At 48.0% G+C, this 19892-nt stretch overlaps 1 protein-coding gene across 2 annotated transcripts in view; it reads left to right on the top strand.

Annotated features, from left to right (window-relative positions):
- CTDSPL2 (CTD small phosphatase like 2) overlaps window positions 1-19892 on the top strand; it is a 63114-nt gene that overhangs the window by 26927 nt on the left and 16295 nt on the right. For both annotated transcript variants that reach the window (XM_069766462.1, XM_069766463.1), the window contains 2 exons: window positions 2722-2801; window positions 4182-4308. In XM_069766462.1, the coding sequence (XP_069622563.1) occupies window positions 2722-2801; window positions 4182-4308 (207 nt within the window). The remainder of the gene's footprint in view (window positions 1-2721; window positions 2802-4181; window positions 4309-19892) is intronic.

Here is a 19892-nt window from a genome sequence, read left to right as displayed (position 1 = left end):
AAGCGCGGACTGCGCAGGCGCCGATTCCGGCAGCAGGAATCGGCGCCTGCGCAGTCCGCGCTTTCTGGCGCCATTTTTATTGAAGACACACCTGCAGTGGAGCCGGAGTGTGTCTTCAAGAAAATGGCGCCGGAAAGCGCGGACTGCGCAGGCGCCGATTCCGGCAGCAGGAATCAGCGCCTGCGCAGTCCACGCTTTCCGGCGCCATTTTCTTGAAGACACACACTGGTAAGTCAGAGGGCGGCGCCGGCGCGGATTAAGCGCGTCATCGCGCCCTCTGAACTGTCACAGCAGAGGAGCCGGGAGACGGAGCCGCATGCAGCGCTGGAACGGGGAAAGGTGAATATACTTACCCTCCTGGCGGTCCCTGACTCTCCGGTGGAGATCGCGGTATGCGTTCAGTGTTTACGCATACCGCGATCTCCTGGGAGCGTCACTCTGTGGGGGCCAGACTGCGCCGGCGCTTGCGCCTGCGCAGTCTATAAAGGCTTCGGACAGAGTGACGCTCCCAGCGTTATATTATAGATATGTAGATATATACTAGATGGTGGCCAAGTATTCTGGGTAATTTCGCAATGCATCTAGGGGAACGGAAGATGGCGGAGGCCGCGCGCGGCTCGGCGGACAACGGAGGGTGAGTATAGCAGGTTTTTAGATTTTTTTTCTTTTTTTTTTTTTTTTTTTTTTTAAATTTTTAACATGACATTTTTTTTACTATTGATGCCGGATAAGCAGCATCAATAGTAAAAGGTTGGGGACACACAGGGTTAATAGCAGCGGTAATGGAGTGCGTTACCCGCGGCATAACGCGGTCCGTTACCGCCGGCTTTGACCCTGTGTTAGCGGTGGCCGGAGGGGAGTATGTGGGCGCCGGGCAGTGACTGCGGGGAGTAAGGAGCGGCCATTGTCTTCCAGACTGTGCCCGTCGCTGATTGGTCGTGGCTGTTTTGCTGCGACCAATCAGCGACTTGGATTTCCTTGACAGACAGAGGCCGCGACCAATGAATATCCGTGACAGACAGAAAGACGGAAGTGACCCTTAGACAATTATATAGTAGACATATACAGTGGGGCAAAAAAGTATTTAGTCAGTCAGCAATAGTGCAAATTCCACCACTTAAAAAGATGAGAGGCGACTGTAATTTACATCATAGGTAGACCTCAACTATGGGAGACAAACTGAGAAAAAAAATCCAGAAAATCACATTGTCTGTTTTTTTAACATTTTATTTGCATATTATGGTGGAAAATAAGTATTTGGTCAGAAACAAAATTTCATCTCAATACTTTGTAATATATCCTTTGTTGGCAATGACAGAGGTCAAACGTTTTCTGTAAGTCTTCACAAGGTTGCCACACACTGTTGTTGGTATGTTGGCCCATTCCTCAATGCGGATCTCCTCTAGAGCAGTGATGTTTTTGGCTTTTCGCTTGGCAACACGGACTTTCAACTCCCTCCAAAGGTTTTCTATAGGGTTGAGATCTGGAGACTGGCTAGGCCACTCCAGGACCTTGAAATGCTTCTTACGAAGCCACTCCTTCGTTGCCCTGGCGGTGTGCTTTGGATCATTGTCATGTTGAAAGACCCAGCCACGTTTCATCTTCAATGCCCTTGCTGATGGAAGGAGGTTTGCACTCAAAATCTCACGATACATGGCCCCATTCATTCTTTCATGTACCCTGATCAGTCGTCCTGGCCCCTTTGCAGAGAAACAGCCCCAAAGCATGATGTTTCCACCACCATGCTTTACAGTAGGTATGGTGTTTGATGGATGCAACTCAGTATTCTTTTTCCTCCAAACACGACAAGTTGTGTTTCTACCAAACAGTTCCAGTTTGGTTTCATCAGACCATAGGACATTCTCCCAAAACTCCTCTGGATCATCCAAATGCTCTCTAGCAAACTTCAGACGGGCCCGGACATGTACTGGCTTAAGCAGTGGGACACGTCTGGCAATGCAGGATCTGAGTCCATGGTGGCGTAGTGTGTTACTTATGGTAGGCCTTGTTACATTGGTCCCAGCTCTCTGCAGTTCATTCACTAGGTCCCCCCACGTGGTTCTGGGATTTTTGCTCACCGTTCTTGTGATCATTCTGACCCCACGGGGTGGGATTTTGCGTGGAGCCCCAGATCGAGGGAGATTATCAGTGGTCTTGTATGTCTTCCATTTTCTAATTATTGCTCCCACTGTTGATTTCTTCACTCCAAGCTGATTGGCTATTGCAGATTTAGTCTTCCCAGCCTGGTGCAGGGCTACAATTTTGTTTCTGGTGTCCTTTGACAGCTCTTTGGTCTTCACCATAGTGGAGTTTGGAGTCAGACTGTTTGAGGGTGTGCACAGGTGTCTTTTTATACTGATAACAAGTTTAAACAGGTGCCATTACTACAGGTAATGAGTGGAGGAAAGAGGAGCCTCTTAAAGAAGAAGTTACAGGTCTGTGAGAGACAGAAATCTTGATTGTTTGTTTCTGACCAAATACTTATTTTCCACCATAATATGCAAAAAAATGATAAAAAAACAGACAATGTGATTTTCTGGATTATTTTTTCTCAGTTTGTCTCCCATAGTTGAGGTCTACCTATGATGTAAATTACAGACGCCTCTCATCTTTTTAAGTGGTGGAACTTGCACTATTGCTAACTGACTAAATACTTTTTTGCCCCACTGTATATATATATATTTTTTCCCCTCTTTCACACCATCTTCTTGTATTCCACAGATAATCCTTTTTACGGCCTCAAAGAAAGTCTATGCAGACAAATTACTGAATATTTTGGATCCCAAAAAACGACTGGTCAGGTAAGTTCACACCAAGCTTAAGAAATATAGGGGGCGTTCATCCAGACTGGCATTCTACCCAAGATCTTCTGGAGTAAGATGCACCAAATTATTTTACGTTGCACAAGTCTTTGGTAATTTGGCACGTCATATATCCACCTGCATACCGGAGTCAGGAAAATGCTCCTGTCATGACTCCGGAACCTGGCATAAAAAAGTGACTTTCCACTAGTCTGACTTTTCTGGTGAAAAGGGGCTTTATTAATCAACTAGCTGAAGAGCCCGGCATTGCCCAGGCATAGTAACTAACTGTGGTTGGTTATAACAAATTATGATTATCCTCTACCCATAGTCCCGTGCCCATATACCCATTATGACACCATCATCGTCACCACGGCAACCCATTATGACACCATCATCGTCGCCACAGCAACCCATTATGACACCATCATCGTCACCACGGCAACCCATTATGACACCATCATCGTAACCACGGCAACCTTTTATGACACAATCAACGTCGCCACGGCAACCCATTATGACATCATCGCCGCCACGGCAACCCATTATGACATCAACATTGTCGCCACGGCAACCCATTGACATCAACATTGTCGCCACGGCAACCCATTATGACATCAACATTGTCGCCACGGCAACCCATTATGACATCAACATTGTCGCCACGGCAACCCATTATGACATCAACATCGTCGCCACGGCAACCCATTATGACATCAACATCGTCGCCACGGCAACCCATTATGACATCAACATCGTCGCCACGGCAACCCATTATGACACCGCCAGCATCGCCACGGCAACCCATTATGACATCGCCAGCGTCGCCACGGCAACCCATTATGACATCGCCAGCGTCGCCACGGCAACCCATTATGACATCGCCAGCGTCGCCACGGCAACCCATTATGACATCGCCAGCGTCGCCACGGCAACCCATTATGACATCGCCAGCGTCGCCACGGCAACCCATTATGACATCGCCAGCGTCGCCACGGCAACCCATTATGACATCGCCAGCGTCGCCACGGCAACCCATTATGACATCGCCAGCGTCGCCACGGCAACCCATTATGACATCGCCAGCGTCGCCACGGCAACCCATTATGACGTCGCCACGGCAACCCATTATGACGTCGCCACGGCAACCCATTATGACGTCCCCACGGCAACCCATTATGACATCGTCGCCACGGCAACCCATTATGACATCGTCGCCACGGCAACCCATTATGACATCGTCGCCACGGCAACTGATTGACATCGTCGCCACGGCAACCCTTTGACGTAATCGTGTATATACACACACACACACACACATCTGTTTTTCCCAGTTAACGAGCCTTACTATTTTTCACCTTGTATATCTGAATTTCCCAGACACAGATTGTTTCGGGAGCATTGTGTTTGTGTCCAAGGGAACTACATCAAAGACCTGAACATCCTGGGGAGGGATCTTTCTAAAACAATCATCATTGATAACTCACCACAAGCCTTTGCATACCAGGTAAGTTAATTTTGTGGTTATATTTGAGATATTAATAGATGTCAAAACCGTAGCTGTGCATGCAGCCTGCATAATGAATGGCCATTGGTTTTGGGCCTGTTAGTCCGAACTGTCTTTTTAACCCCTTCATGATGGAGCCCTTTTTTGTTTACGCGTTTGTTTTGCGCCCCCTCCCCCCCTTTCTTCCCAGAGCCATAACTTTTTTTATTTTTCCATCAATATGGCCATGTGAGGGCTTGTTTTTTGCGGAACGGGTTTTTACTTTTGAGCGACATGGTTAGTTTTACCATACCGTGTACTGGAAAACAATTCCAAATGCAATGAAATTGCGAAAAAGTGTAGTTCCACAACTTTTTTTTTTTTTTTTACCATTTTCACCAAATGCTAAAACTGATCTGCCATTATGATTCTTCAGGTCATTACGAGTTCATAGACACCAAACATGTCTAGGTTATAACTCTGTCGCCTCCTTGGGGGGACACAGAACCATGGGTGTTATGCTGCTGTCCACTAGGAGGCGACACTATGCATAATCTGAAAGATTAACCGTGGCTCCTCCTCTGCAGTATACACCCCTGGACGGCGTCAGTCTTCTCCAGTTTTTGTTTAGTGTCAAATAGGGGGCACACCTAAAATTTTTTACTCCGTTTTTTTTCCGATGGATTACAGATGAAGACAACTGGGTCTCCTGTGAGACTCCCAGCATGGCTCCTTCCACGGCCCCCTATTACGGGGTGCGTGGTTGAAGTCGAGATGGCTATTCCCCATGTTGCTCCTTCCCCAATCCCTTGGGTGCTGGTTCGAAGTAAAGACCCCCCCCCCCCCCCCTCCTTCCCCAATTCCTTTTGGTTTCTGGGTCGAGGCGAGGATAAAGCCCCCTGATGGTGACATCAGCACCCTCCCTAATCCCCCTTTGGGGGCATTAGGTTGAGACGCCTCAGGTAGGGCCTGTACAGGGACCACACTGCAGCTCCCAGCAATGGACCAGCATACTGCGCCTGCATCCAGGGACCCCAGCCCAGCTGCGGGCTCCTGTCGGGGCCGAGGGGAGTGCAGGCAGGCATGGCACAATATAGAGACACAGGGCTCCCTGCCTCTGCGGCAGCACCAGCTCTATACTGCCTCAGGGGGACCCCTCACAGGGCCCCCTTCCGCTTATAGCCCCCCTTCCTCTTATAGCCCCACCGCTATCCTGCCTTAAATCCGGGGGGGTCCGGTTCAGATCCGACCCCCTCCAAGACTTTCGCGCCAGCCTGGAGCCTTTTCTGGGCATCAGACATCTAATTTAGGCCGCGGCTTCGGCCTAGCTGAAGCCGCCGCCTTCTCTCCGCCCCCCCCCCCCCCCCCCGGCCTGCCCCGGGATGACAAATGACACTACAGTGTCATAGTGGGGACGGATCGAGACAGAAAGGGCGCGTTTTTACACAGCTTTGCCGCCTTTGCTCTCCGCCACCTTCTCCCCCTTCCTCTTCTCCTCGGCAGCCATTTCTACTGCAGCAAGGATTAACCCTGCATCTCCTGGTCAGCAGGACCAGGCCAGCCAGTCTCCGGGGGGCACAGGACTGTGGATCTTCGGCGCTGGACCTAGGGGCAAACTGGTGGGGTAAGATCACAGCTGGGTTGGTTTTACTCGGCTGTGAATCCATATTCCCTATAAGGCTCCCCTATAGTTTCCTCTGCATAGCTACCCCTGTAAGGTCCTCTGCATAGCCAGCCCTTCTGCACTCTGTGCACTATGTCGGGGTCAAGGTCCAAGAGAACCAGGCAGGACTCCTATTATGCATTCTGCACAGCCTGGATTGCACTCAGACTACTGTGTCAGAGCCCCAAGAAGCCCCTGACAATGCTTCAGTGTCTAATGCCACGCCAGATTGGGTCACTCAGATGTTGCAATCTATGATGCTGTCTATAGATAACCTAACCTCCACATTGCTTCAGGCTCTGCAGAGTCATGCCTCAGCTATGACCGTTACCCAGCAAAGGGAGAGCTTGACTCGGGGACAGGACGACCCTGGCACGTCCACGTCTAGGTCAGGACGCAAGCGGACCCATAGGTCAGCCCACCTGCGTCATCCTATAGCACACGGTCACATCCCCTTCTAGGGTAAGACACCGTAGTTCCAGGTCATCTAGACCGTCCCCTTCCAGGGGCAGACAATGCAGATCTCCGCAATCCCTGATCAGAGAAGGCCTCCGCCCCAGCTCACCCAGCAGGGGACGCCTCAGTGATACACAGGATTCGGAAGGCATCTGTGACTCCGACTCAGACAAGGAAACGGAGGGGTCCCTGATCCCAATCCCCCCTAGCAGCGCTAGTTGAGGACTTAATCTCTTCCATCCATCGGGTGCTGGACTTTTCTGATCCGCCACCAGAGGCCCCAGAACACAAGATTTCCTTTGAAGGACCTCTGAAGCCGCCTAAGGTTTTCTCTAACCACCCAGAGTTTAAGGCGATCCTTAAAAAGCAGCTCTCACAGCCTGAGAAAAAATTTGCTAATCCCAAATATCTGGAGGCGAGGTACCCCTTCCTGCAGAAGGATACCAAGGAATGGACAGACCCACCCGAAGTGGACCCCCCAGTCTCTAGACTAGCAGCACAGACACTCCTTTCACTGCCAGATAGCTCAACCCCCAGGGACGCAGCAGACCGGCAGGTAGAAAGCATGGCTCGTTCAATTTTCGAGGCTGCGGGGGCATCCCTGGCTCCCGCGTTCGCTTCAGTTTGGGCTGCCAAGGCCATTCTAGCCTGGACCAAAAATTTACAAGCTGGCGTCCAAGCATCCGCTCCTGAGTTGTCGGACCAAGCGGTTCAAATAGCAGTCATAGCAGATTACATGCTTCATGCAGCTCTGGATTCAGCAAGGGGTGTAGCGGGGATAGCATCAAACGCCATCACAATTCGGCGTATCCTCTAGCTGCGGGAATGGAAAGCGGACGCAGCCTCAAAGAAGTCCCTCACGCACCTCCCCTACCCCAGTGGGCGACTTTTTGGTGAACAGTTGGACACGATGATATCCAACGCCACTGGGGGTAAGAGCACCTCTCTTCCCCAACTGAAACCTTAAACGCACTTACAAGAAGCGTAAACAAACTCTATTCCGATCCTTTCGGAACTCCTCGGGCTGGTCGGTCTCGCATCCAGCACAAAATCGTAGCCGTTCCCCACGCAAGGACAACTCACAATCGACGTAAAGGTCGGACAAGACCTGGCAGTCAAAAGCAGCCCAGTCTAAGCCCAGAGGAGGAAAGACTTTCTTCTCATCTTGACTCACGGACTCCGGGAGACACCACACCCGTAGTCGGCCGAGTAGGGTGGATAAAAATCAATGTTTGTTTTTTTTAAAAATCAAAAAAATCGGATTTTTTTAATTTAAATTGGATTTTTTTCAATAAACTGATTTTTGAGGAAAATATTTTACCATCCAAAGGTTCTTCCATCATGAGATAAAGCTGAGTTGTTTAACTCAGTAGAATAAAGGCTGTATATGTGTAACATTCACAATGCCATGCTCTTCCAGAGGTTTCTGTAGGATTAGTGGGCAGTTTCTCTCCTATATTATCACAGACGCTCGCTTTACTTACGCAGTTCTCAAAACTGAATTTGACTCCGCAGAGGTCCCAGCCTCTTCTTCACGGCAACAATGTTACAACATGAACAGAGTTGAGAAAAAGACCTTAATCCTATTGTTCTACAAACCTATGAATACAGAATCAACCCCTTCAGTGCCAAGTCCAAGAAGTTAGACAATATGTTTCTGATTGTTTGGAGTGGAATAGATCTGCACAACACAAGAAGAATGTGAATCTAAGTGTGAGGAGGAGGAAGGGCAAGCAGACAAGAAAATGAAAGTGAAACTGAGCACAATACTGCAGCATAGCCACAGACAGACAAGTCTGGATCTGTTTGTGTGTACGATCTGAGGTTTATTACATTCTTTCCTTATAATAGCAGCAGGCCGTAAAAGAGACCCAGTTTGGGAATATTTTAATGAAGCTCCTTCGCCTATCGGTAAGGCAGGCATGCGTGCAAAATGCAAACGATGCAACAAAGAAATGCAAGGCCTGGTGGCGCGAATGAGGCAACATCATGAGAAGTGCGGTGATGAAGATGAGCTTCATTAAAATATTCCCAAACTGGGTCTCTTTTACGGCCTGCTGCCATTACAAGGAAAGAATGTAATAAACCTCAGATCGTACACACAAACAGATCCAGACTTGTCTGTCTGTGGCTATGCTGCAGTATTGTGCTCAGTTTCACTTTCATTTTCTTGTCTGCTTGCCCTTCCTCCTCCTCACACTTAAATTCACATTCTTCTTGTGTTGTGCAGATCTATTCCACTCCAAACAATCAGAAACATATTGTCTAACTTCTTGGACTTGGCACTGAAGGGGTTGATTCTGTAGTCATAGGTTTGTAGAACAATAGGATTAAGGTCTTTTTCTCAACTCTGTTCATGTTGTAACATTTTTGCCGTGAAGAAGAGGCTGGGGCCTCTGCGGAGTCAAATTCAGTTAGGTAGAAACTTTTGATTTAAATCACTGATTTAAATCAAGCCTTACTGACTAGTGATTTAAATCAGTGAGATTTAAATCAAATCCACCCTGCGGCCGACTTTTGCTCTTTCATCAAGTCTGGCTGCCTATTACAGAAGACAGGTTGGGCAGGGAATTAGTGTCTTCCGGATACAAGGTAGAGTTCACTTCCAACCCACCAGACCGATTCTTCCTCTCTGTCCCCCCAAAACCACCAGCCAAGGCTCGTGCCTTCCGACAAGCGGTCTCCTCGCTTTTTCAAGCAGGAGTCATAGTACCAGTCCCCACGGCCGAGCGCTTCCGAGGGTTCTACTCCAATCTATTCGTAGTCCCCAAGAAAGGAGGCAGCGTGCTGCCCATACTGCACCTAAAACAGCTCAACAAATATCTACGGGTCCGTCACTTCCGCATGGAGTCCCTTCGGTCCATCATTGCGTCCATTGAGAAGGGAGAATATCTCGCCTCCATAGACATACAAGACGCATACCTGCATATACCGATTGCACCTGCCTATCAGAGGTTTCTCAGGTTCGCAATCAACCAGCACCACTACCAGTTCGTAGCTCTCCCGTTCGGACTCGCCACGGCTCCCAGAGTGTTTACCAAAGTCATGGCAGTCACCATGGACGAGAGGCATAGTAGTCGTTCCATACCTGGACGATCTACTCATCAAGGCTCCCACCTTCAGGGACTGCGAGCTCAGTATCTCCATCACAATCGACACTGAGTCGCATGGGCTGGTTAGTGATCCTACAAAAGTCATCACCAACCCCGAGTCAGTCTCTGACCTTCCTGGGAATGCCATTCAACACCTCCAGGGGTCTAGTGCTCCTTCCCAAGGACAAGGCACTGGCTCTCCGCCTAGGAATTCGCACCCTCCTCTGCAAACCCCCTCGATCTCTACGGTTTGCCATGAGTCCTCGGCAGGATGGGGGCAGCAATAGAAGCGGTCCCATCTCCCCAGTTTCACCTCAGGCCTCTCAAACTAGCCATCCTCAAGTCCTGGGACAAGAACCCTTACTCGCTCAACAGGGAGTTCCGGCTAACGTCGTCACCCAGGAGGTCCCTGCACTAGTGGCTCAAGCCAACCTCGCTTGCAAAGGGGAAATCCTTTCTCACAGGTCAATGGAAGGTTCTGACCACCGATGCGAGCCTGACGGATTGGGGTGCAGTGCACCTACACCACAGGGCAAATGGTCCCCAGTGGAAGTGACCATGCCCATCAACATCCTGGAAATTCGTGCCATCCTCCTGGCACTGAGGGCCTTCCATCACTTACTGGCAGCCTCTCACATTAGAATACAGTCGGACAATGCCACAGCTTGGCATATGTGAATCACCAAGGGGGGACCCGCAGCACCCAGGCGATGCGAGAAGTGTCACACATCCTCCACTGGGCGGAGGACAGTGTCGGTTCTCTCGGCGATCCACATTCCGGGTGTGGACAACTGGGAAGCAGACTTCCTCAGCTGACAAAGAATAGACTCGGAAGAGTGGTCTCCCGAAATTTTTTGCCAGATCTGCCATCGCTAGGGGACCCCGGATGTGGACCTAATGGAACCCCACTTCAATGCCAAGGTCTCCAGCTTCATGGCCAGAGCACACGATCCGCAGTCGCTCGGAGCAGACGCTCTGGTTCAGGATTGGACCCAGTTCCAGCTTCTGTACATTTTTCCACCTCTCCCCCTGATTTCCAGAGTGGTGAGGAAGATAAAGCAAGAGGCAGTTCCAACCATCCTAATCGCACCGGACTGGCCCAGACGTACATGGTACGCCAACATCGTACAACTTACAGCAGGCGCCTCCCCGACCGCCCGGATCTTCTATCACAAGGCCCGTTCTACCACCAGAACTCAGGGGCTCTCAATTTGATGGCGTGGCCATTGAAACCTGGGTTCTAACCCAGGCAGGGCTCTCGCCGGACGTCATTAGGACCATGATCAGGGCACGGAAGCCAGCCTCTGCCAAGATTTTTTACCGTACCTGGAAAGCTTTCTTTACCTGATGCGGATCTCGTGGCCAGACCCCACTCCCTTATTCCCTCCCCAAAGTACTTGGTTTTCTCCAATCGGGTCTGGAGGCCAGGCTGCCCCTGGGCTCGCTTAAGAGCCAGGTGTCAGCCCTCTCAGTGCTTTTACAAAGGCGCATTGCTACCAAGCCGCAAGTAAGGACTTTTCTTCAGGGGGTTTCCCGATTGGTTCCCCCCTACAGACGACCACTAGAAACATGGGACCTCAACCTGGTCCTGACAGCATTGCAGGAACCACCCTTCAAACCCCTTAATGAAGGAGGTCCCTGTCTGCCTTCTATCCCAGAAGGTGGTTTTTCCTGGTGGCAATCACCTCGCTACGCAGGGTGTCTGAACTGACAGCACTCTCCTGCAGCCGGCTTTTCCTGGCCTTTCACCATGACAAGGTTGTTCTCCGTACGGTCCCATGCTTTCTTCCGAAGGTTGTGTCCAACTTCCACCTCAATGAGGAAATTTTATTGCCATCCCTTTGTCCGGTCTCGGTTCATAGAGTGGAGAAGGCTCTGCATATGCTTGACCTTGTCAGGGCATTGCGTATATGTGTCTAGGACTGCGTTCTTCCGGAGGTCTGATTCTCTTTTCCTTCTTCCGGAAGGTGGCCACAAGGGTCTGCCAGCTTCCAAAGCTACCCTTGCCAGGTGGATCAAATCCACCATACAAGAGGCCTACCGCCTTAAGAATTCTCCTATTCCAGCCGGTATAACGGCACACTCTACATGGGCGGTAGGGGCCTCCTGGGCCATTCGGCACAACAAGTGTGTAAGGCGGCCACTTGGACTAGCCTACACACGTTTACTAAACACTACAGGGTTCATACCCAGTCCTCAGCGGACGCGAGCCTGGGTAGATGTGTTCTGCAGGCAGCGGTGCCCCAAGTGTATGGGACCTGTATGCACAATATTCATCCATTGCTTCCCACCCAGGGACTGCTTTGGGACGTCCCATGGTCCTGTGTCCATGAGGCGACAGAGTAAAGGAGATTTGTGTACTCACTGTAAAATCTTTCTCTTAGCCTCTAATTGGGGGACACAGCTCCCACCCTGTTGCCCTTTCCGGGTCGTTGTTACTGTTGAGTTCTCATATTGTTTTATTGAGCTTGTACATAGTTGCCTTCTTATAGGCATGGTTATGTTATTCATGTTACATTCCTCCTACTGCTTTTGCACAAAACTGGAGAAGGCCGACGCTGTCCAGGGGTGTATACTGCAGAGGAGGAGCCACAGTTAATCTTTTTCAAATTATGCATAGTGTCGCCTCCTAGTGGACAGCAGCATAACACCCATGGTCCTGTGTCCCCCAGTTAGAGGCTAAGAGAAAGATTTTACGGTGAGTACACAAAAATCTCCTTTTTTTTTTTTTTTTTTTTTATTTAAGTTGTGAAAAGAAAATCCAAAGTTTGTTTTGTTTTTTGTTTGTTTATTTGTGTGTTTTGTTTTTTTGTTCTGCATAATTTTCCGAGCCTTGTAGCGCCTCCATTTTTCAGATTCTGGGGCCGACTGAAGGCTTACTTTTTGTGTGGCGAGCTGACATTTTTGATAATACCATGTTCGTGTGTATACGATCATTTGATCACCCGTTATTCCATTTTAATGCAATTTTGCAGCGCAGCGACCAAAAAAACCCCCCCAAATTTTGTCTTTTATATCTTTTATAGCTTGGTAGATCGGGCGATTCTGAACGCTGCGATACGAAATATGTGTTTTATTTTTATTTATTTTTTGTTTTAAATGGGGCGAAAGGGTGGTGATTTGAACTTTTATGGGAGATTAAATGCTGCGCTGCAATAACCTGATCGGCTCTGCTACACGCAGATCACCTGTGTGTAGCAGAAATTCTTACTTGCTATGAGCACCGACCACCATGCGGCGCTCTCAGCAATCCGGCTATGACAACCATAGAGGTCTGCTGGAGATCTCTGGTTGTCATGCCAACCCATCATTGACCTGCGATCACGTGACTGGGTCACAGATGGGTGGGATTTCTGGCAAGCTTCACAGAAGCGTGAGTTAAATGCCGCTGTCAGAGATTGACAGCGGCATTTAACGCGTTAACAGCCACAGGTGGATCTTGATTCCATCCGTGGCTGTTAAAGGCACATGTAACATAGTTAGCAAAGTGAAAAAAGACATTTGTCCATCCAGTTCAGCCTATATTCCGTCAGAATAAATCACCAGATGTTCGTCCTTCTAAAGAACCTAATAACTGTAAGATGCAATATTGTTACGCTCCAGGAAGACATCCAGGCCTCTCTTGAACATCTCGACTGAGTTCGCCATCACCACCTCCTCAGACGAGGAATTCCAGATTCTCACTGCCCTGACAGTAAAGAATCCTCTTCTATGTTGGTGGGAAAAATCTTCTCTCCTCCAGACGCAGAAAATGCCTCCTTGTGACCGTCATCTTCCTTAGTATAAACAGATCCTCGGAGAGATATTTGTATTGTCCCTTTATATACTTATACATGGTTATTACATCGCCCCTCAGTTGTCTTTTTTTTTTTCTAGAATAAATAATCCTAATTTTGCTAATCTCTCTGGGTATTGTAGTTCCCCCATCCCCTTTATTAATTTTGTTGCCCTCCTTTTGTACTCGCTCTAGTTCCATTATATCCTTCCTGAGCACCGGTGCCCAAAACTGTACACAGTACTCCATATGCGGTCTATCCAGGGATTTGTACAGAGGCAGTATAATGTTCTCATTGTGTATTCAGGCCTTTTAATGCAGCCCATGATCCTGTTTGCCCTGGCAGCTGCTACCTGGCACTGGCTGCTCCAGTTAAGTTTATCTTTAACTAGGATCCTCAAGTCCTTCTCCATGTCAGATTTACCCAGTGGTTAACCATTCAGTTTGATATTGATTCCTTCTTCCCATGTGTATAACTTTACATTTACCATTGTTAAACCGCATCTGCCACCTTTCAGCCCAAGTTTCCAACTTATCCAGATCCATCTGTAGCAGAATACCATCTTCCCTTGTATTGACGGTTTTACATAGTTTTGTATCATCTGCAAATACCGATCTTTTACTTGTGTAAACCTTCTACCAGATCGTTAATAAATATGTTGAAGAGAATGGGTCCCAACACCGACCCCTGCGGTACCCCACTGCTCACAGCGACCCAGTTAGAGACTATACCATTTATAACCACCCTCTGCTTTCTATCACTAAGCCAGTTACTAACCCATTTACACACATTTTCCCCCAGACCAAGCATTCTCATTTTGTGTACCAACCTCTTGTGTGGCACGGTATCAAACGCTTTGGAAAAATCAAGATATACCACGTCCAATGACTCACCTTGGTCCAGTCTATAGCTCACCTCTTCATAAAAACTGATTAGATTGGTTTGACAGGAGCGATTTCTCATAAACCCATGCTGATATGGAGTTAAACAGTTATTCTCATTGAGATAATCCACAATAACATCCCTCAGAAACCCTTCAAATATTTTACCAATAATAGAGATTAGATTTACTGGCCTATAATTTCCAGGTTCACTTTTAGAGCCCTTTTTGAGTATTGGTACCACACCAGTCCTGTGGGAAAAAACCCCATCCCAGTAGAGTCCCTAAATATAAGAAATAATGGCTTGTACATTACATTACTTTTTTTTTTTTTTTTTTTTATTTAAATAGATTTTTATTGACAATATAAAGAAGAACATCAGAATGCCATTTACATTACAATATGTTACATACACATTTTCTTATTTTAATAAACCCCAACATTACCCCTACAGCCCCCCTCCCCCATAAGACAGCTCATTCCCAATCTGCACTCCTCTGAGGCCATCTCTGCCTCGAGTAATTTACCCTTATCCAGGTCTTAAGAAACCCGACTTTTATTACTCCTCAATCCAGCTCAAGCCATGGAGACCACATTCTATTAAACATTTCTATTTTCCCCCTTTTTTTGTACACCCCCTTTTCCAATTTTAGACCATGTTGTACATACTGGAGAAATTCCCTCCTCGCAGGTGGTTCAGCGTTTATCCAATTTCGTGCTATCACTTTTCTAGCCATGTATAGTAGCCTAGCGATTGCAATCTTCCAGGTGTTGTCAACTCCAATTTCTTCCACATATCCCAGTAAGCATACTATCGGATCTCTAAGAACTCTACACTTATAAGCTACTTCTACCCGGCTCAAAACCACCACCCAAAAAGCAGCCAGCCTAGGACACGTCCACATCATGTGATATATTCCTGCATTCTCACTCGCACACCTCGGGCACTCAGAATTGGCACGCAACCCCGCTTTGTGTAGCACTTCCGGAGATTTATAAACTCTGTGCAAAATATATAGCTGCGAGAGTCTATATGGTTCACTCAAGGACAGTCGCGGAATCCACTCCATCACCGATTCCCAGGTTTCATTCTCTATCGGCCCCACGTCTCTCTCCCATTTAGCTCTCGCCTTTATAGGGAAATCTAGCAAAAACGTGTGCATAAGGTCCTTATACAGGGTAGAAATAACTCCCCTTGTAGTCCCGTCACCACACACATACTCCAAAACTATATCATCTTGAATCCTGATATCAGCTTTCTTATTCTGAGCTCTAAAGGCCTGTCTCATCTGCGCATACTGATATTCCCCTGCGGATCTCAGACCAAACTCTACCTGCAATTGGGAAAAGGATTTCAATGCTTGCTGCTGGATTATCTGATGAACGAAGCAAATTCCCTTAGTCTGCCATTCCATCAGTCCTCCCAGAGCCTCAAATTCCTTTAAATTGTTGTTAGACCATATCGGTGTGAATTTAGTCAGCCCTGTAACCCCACGAATCTGCCTGTCTGTTTTACATTACTTTTTTACTCAAATGTTTTTTATTAAATATAAGAGTCCAATAAAACATTTCACAAAAATTTCTATTTTCCCCACTCTTAATCCCCCTTACCCTGCCCGCCCCCCTCCTTCCCTTTTGGACAGCTCACGCTTTCCTCTTAACATATCCTGTGGTATTATATACGTTAACCATATACAATAACTTTTATTTGTAAACGAATACACTGTAAATATATAGGCGAACCCTCCTCAGGCCTAACTTCTCGTAGCCTCCCCTAGCCTAGTTCCAACCAAGGATAACTCTCCCCCATACTTTATCAGAAATAATGTTGGGTATTTCTTCCCCAGTATCCCTAGGGATCCATCTTCCAGACACTGTACCGCCAGACTTCTCTTCACCACACTTTCTATCAAAAGTTGTGCTACATTGGAAGACGACTCATGTTCCCAGCCCTTTAAATTCTCCCACGTCCTTAAGGCCCCTTCACATTAAGCGACGCTGCAGCGATACCGACAACGATCCGGATCGCTGCAGCGTCGCTGTTTGGTCGCTGGAGAGCTGTCACACAGACCGCTCTCCAGCGACCAACGATCCCGAGGTCCCCGGTAACCAGGGTAAACATCGGGTAACTAAGCGCAGGGCCGCGCTTAGTAACCCGATGTTTACCCTGGTTACCATGCTAAAAGTAAAAAAAAACAAACAGTACATACTTACCTACAGCTGTCTGTCCTCCAGCGCTGCGCTCTGCTTCTCTGCTCTCCTCCTGTACTGTCTGGGAGCCGGAAAGCAGAGCGGTGACGTCACCGCTCTGCTTTCCGGCTCACAGCCAGCACAGGAGGAGTGCAGAGCGCAGCGCTGGAGGACAGACAGCTGTAGGTAAGTATCTAGTGTTTGTTTTTTTTTACTTTTAGGATGGTAACCAGGGTAAACATCGGGTTACTAAGCGCGGCCCTGCGCTTAGTTACCCGATGTTTACCCTGGTTACCAGTGAAGACATCGCTGGATCTGTGTCACACACGCCGATCCAGCGATGTCAGCAGGAGATCCAGCGACGAAATAAAGTTCTGGACTTTATTCAGCGACCAACGATCTCCCAGCAGGGGCCTGATCGTTGGTCGCTGTCACACATAACGATTTCATTAACGATATCGTTGCTACGTCACAAATAGCAACGATATCGTTAACGATATCGTTATGTGTGAAGGTACCTTTAGGGCTTTGAAGCGTCTCCAATCTAATTCGCGGGTGTTGCCTCCCCCACACCAGGTCTCTAAATAAAGAGTTAATCAGTTTGAATTTTACACGTGCTATCCAGATAGGCCAGTTATGGAGAACACACAGTATCTTAGGCATCAGAATCATCTTAATGAGATTAATTCGGCCTACAACAGATAAATGCAACTTAAGGTACCTTCACACTCAGCGACGCTGCAGCGATACCGACAACGATGTCGATCGCTGCAGCGTCGCAGTTTGGTCGCTGGAGAGCTGTCACACAGACAGCTCTCCAGCGACCAACGATCCCGAGGTCCCCGGGTAACCAGGGTAAACATCTGGTTACTAAGTGCAGGGCCACGCTTAGTAACCCGATGTTTACCCTGGTTACCAGCGTAAAAGTTAAAAAAAACAAACACTACATGCATACCTTCCGCTGTCTGTCCCCGGCGCTGTGCTTTCCTGCACTGGCTGTGAGCACAGCGGCCGGAAAGCAGAGCGGTGACGTCACCGCTGTGCTTTACGGTTGGCCGGCGCTCACAGCCAGTGCAGAGAAGCACAGCACCGGGGACAGGCAGCGGAAGGTATGTATGTAGTGTTTGTTTTTTTTACTTTTACGATGGTAACCAGGGTAAACATCGGGTTACTAAGCGCGGCCCTGCGCTTAGTAACCTGATGTTTACCCTGGTTACCAGTGAAGACATCGCTGAATCGGCGTCACACACGCCGATTCAGCGATGTCTGCAGGGAGTCCAGCGACAAAATAAAGTGCTGGACTTTCTGCAGCGACCAACGACATCACAGCAGTATCCTGATCGCTGCTGTGTGTCAAACTGAACGATATCGCTAGCCAGGACGCTGCAACGTCACAGATCGCTAGCGATATCGTTCAGTGTGTCGGTACCTTTAGACCAAGCCCCTACCTTTGCCTTAAGAGTTCCCAGCACCGGTGTAAGATTCATATGCAAGTAATTCGTGATCGGCAAAGAGATTAGTATCCCCAAATATTTGAATTGATCTGCTACTTTGTCTACCCTCTTTCATAGAATATCCAAGCTTACCAACTGCATCATCCACCAGAAACAAAGTTGACTTATTCCAATTTATTTTAAGCCCCAACAAAGCACCAAATCCCTCGATGAGCTGAATTGCATTACTCAATGAATCATGTGAATCACTCAAGAACAGCAGTATATCATCCGCATAAAGCGCTATCTTTTCCTCTATCCATATTTAAACCCAGAGACCTCAGCGGACTGTCAGATGCTGGCGGCCAACAGCTCCACGGCTAAAGCAAACTAGAGGGGAGAGCGGACACCCCTGTCTCGTCCCTCTATGTAGCCTAATCGTATAAGAAAGCTCCCCATTCACTCTCATCCTAACTGATGGGTGCACGTACAATAGCTGAACCCGGGACACAAATTGTGGGCCAAAGCATTGCAATACCTGCCACAAGTATCCCCATTCCACACTGTTGAATGCCTTATGGGCATCTAAAGAAGCAATAACTCTATGCCCACTTTTATCAGCCCCCAATTGTAAATTCAAAAAAAGCCTTCTAAGATTGACTGTTATGGACCTGTCGGGCATAAAGCCAGACTGATCTGGATGAATCAACTTAGAAATAACACCCGACAATCGGGCCGCCAACACCCCAGCCAGAAGTTCAACATCCGTTGTGAGCAAAGAAATCGGGCGATATGATTCAGGCAGTCATAGATCTTTATGTTCCTTAGGGATTACAACTATTATGGCCTCCCTCATGGAGGCTGGAAGAATCCCCCCATTCCTAGCCTCCTCCAAAACTACTCGTAATCTGGGTAGCAACACCTCCTCCATCTCCTTATAAATTTCACCTGGCAGTCCATCTGCCCGTGGGGCCTTACCTCTTGCCATGGCTCTTAAAGCACGACTTAGTTCTTCATCCGTGATAGGTCTCTCCAAACTTTCCCTATCCTCCTCACTCAGTCTAGGTAAGACAATACCTTCTAGAAATGCTGCGTTGTCCCCGATGGGTCCACACCAGAGAAGTACAGATCCGCGTAGAAGTCCGTAAAGACCCTTAAGATCTCAGAGGTCTCTGACACGTTTATACCGTTAACAGGCTGAATGTACGAATGGTGTACCCATCTGGGCTGTCGCCACCAGCGAGAGCATATGCCCCACTACCTCCCCCTCCTGGTAAAAGGCTAGTCGTTGGAACTCTCTTCCTCACTGCCCTTTCCAAAAGAATTTTATCCATATTATTCTGGGCTTCTCTTAAACGTTTCCCAGCCTCAGGGGTACCCAGTGTGGCTATCTCATATTCAGCAATTCTCAGCCTTTCCCTTTGCGACATTCTCCGCCTGTTTTGATTGCCGCTTACATCTACTGATGTCCCTGAACAGCAAACCTCTCAAATATGCCTTCGTCTCCCATATAGTGGGTATGTCTGAGTTACCCTCGTTAATCTAAAAAAACTCCTCCACCTCCCGCTGTATTCCCTCCAAACTGACACTATTCAGCCAGTTAGGGTGAAATTTCCACTCTCCCCTATGCCGTGCTTGTGTCCCCATTGGCCATAACACCACCTCTATCGGAATATGATCGGAGATCGCCCGTGGCAGGTATCTCACTTCTCCCACCATAGCATCAAACATATTGTTTCCGAGCGCCATATCTATTCTGGATAAAGTATCATGAGCCGGTGAATAGCAAGAGTATCCCCTCTCCCCCACGTGTCGCACTCTCCACAAATCAGTCATACCGATCTCTAGAATATATGTTCCGAACGGCGTAATATGGCTTTCCGACCTGTTTTGTGTATTTTTGTTTTTATCCCAGAAATCATCACATATATTGTTGAGTTCTCCAATAATTAAAAACGGCATCGAATCTCCCCGTCCAATCAATTCCAACACTTCTCTAAGTTTTTTACTCGAATAAGGGGGAGGAATGTACATAGCCACCACACACATCACAATACCAAACATTCTGCATTTCACTACCACATACTGTCCATCCACATCAGCATACACCTTCA

The sequence above is a fragment of the Ranitomeya imitator genome, chromosome 4, assembly GCF_032444005.1.
Source record: "Ranitomeya imitator isolate aRanImi1 chromosome 4, aRanImi1.pri, whole genome shotgun sequence".
NCBI lineage: Eukaryota > Metazoa > Chordata > Amphibia > Anura > Dendrobatidae > Ranitomeya > Ranitomeya imitator.
This window is presented reverse-complemented; position numbering and strand designations above follow the sequence as displayed.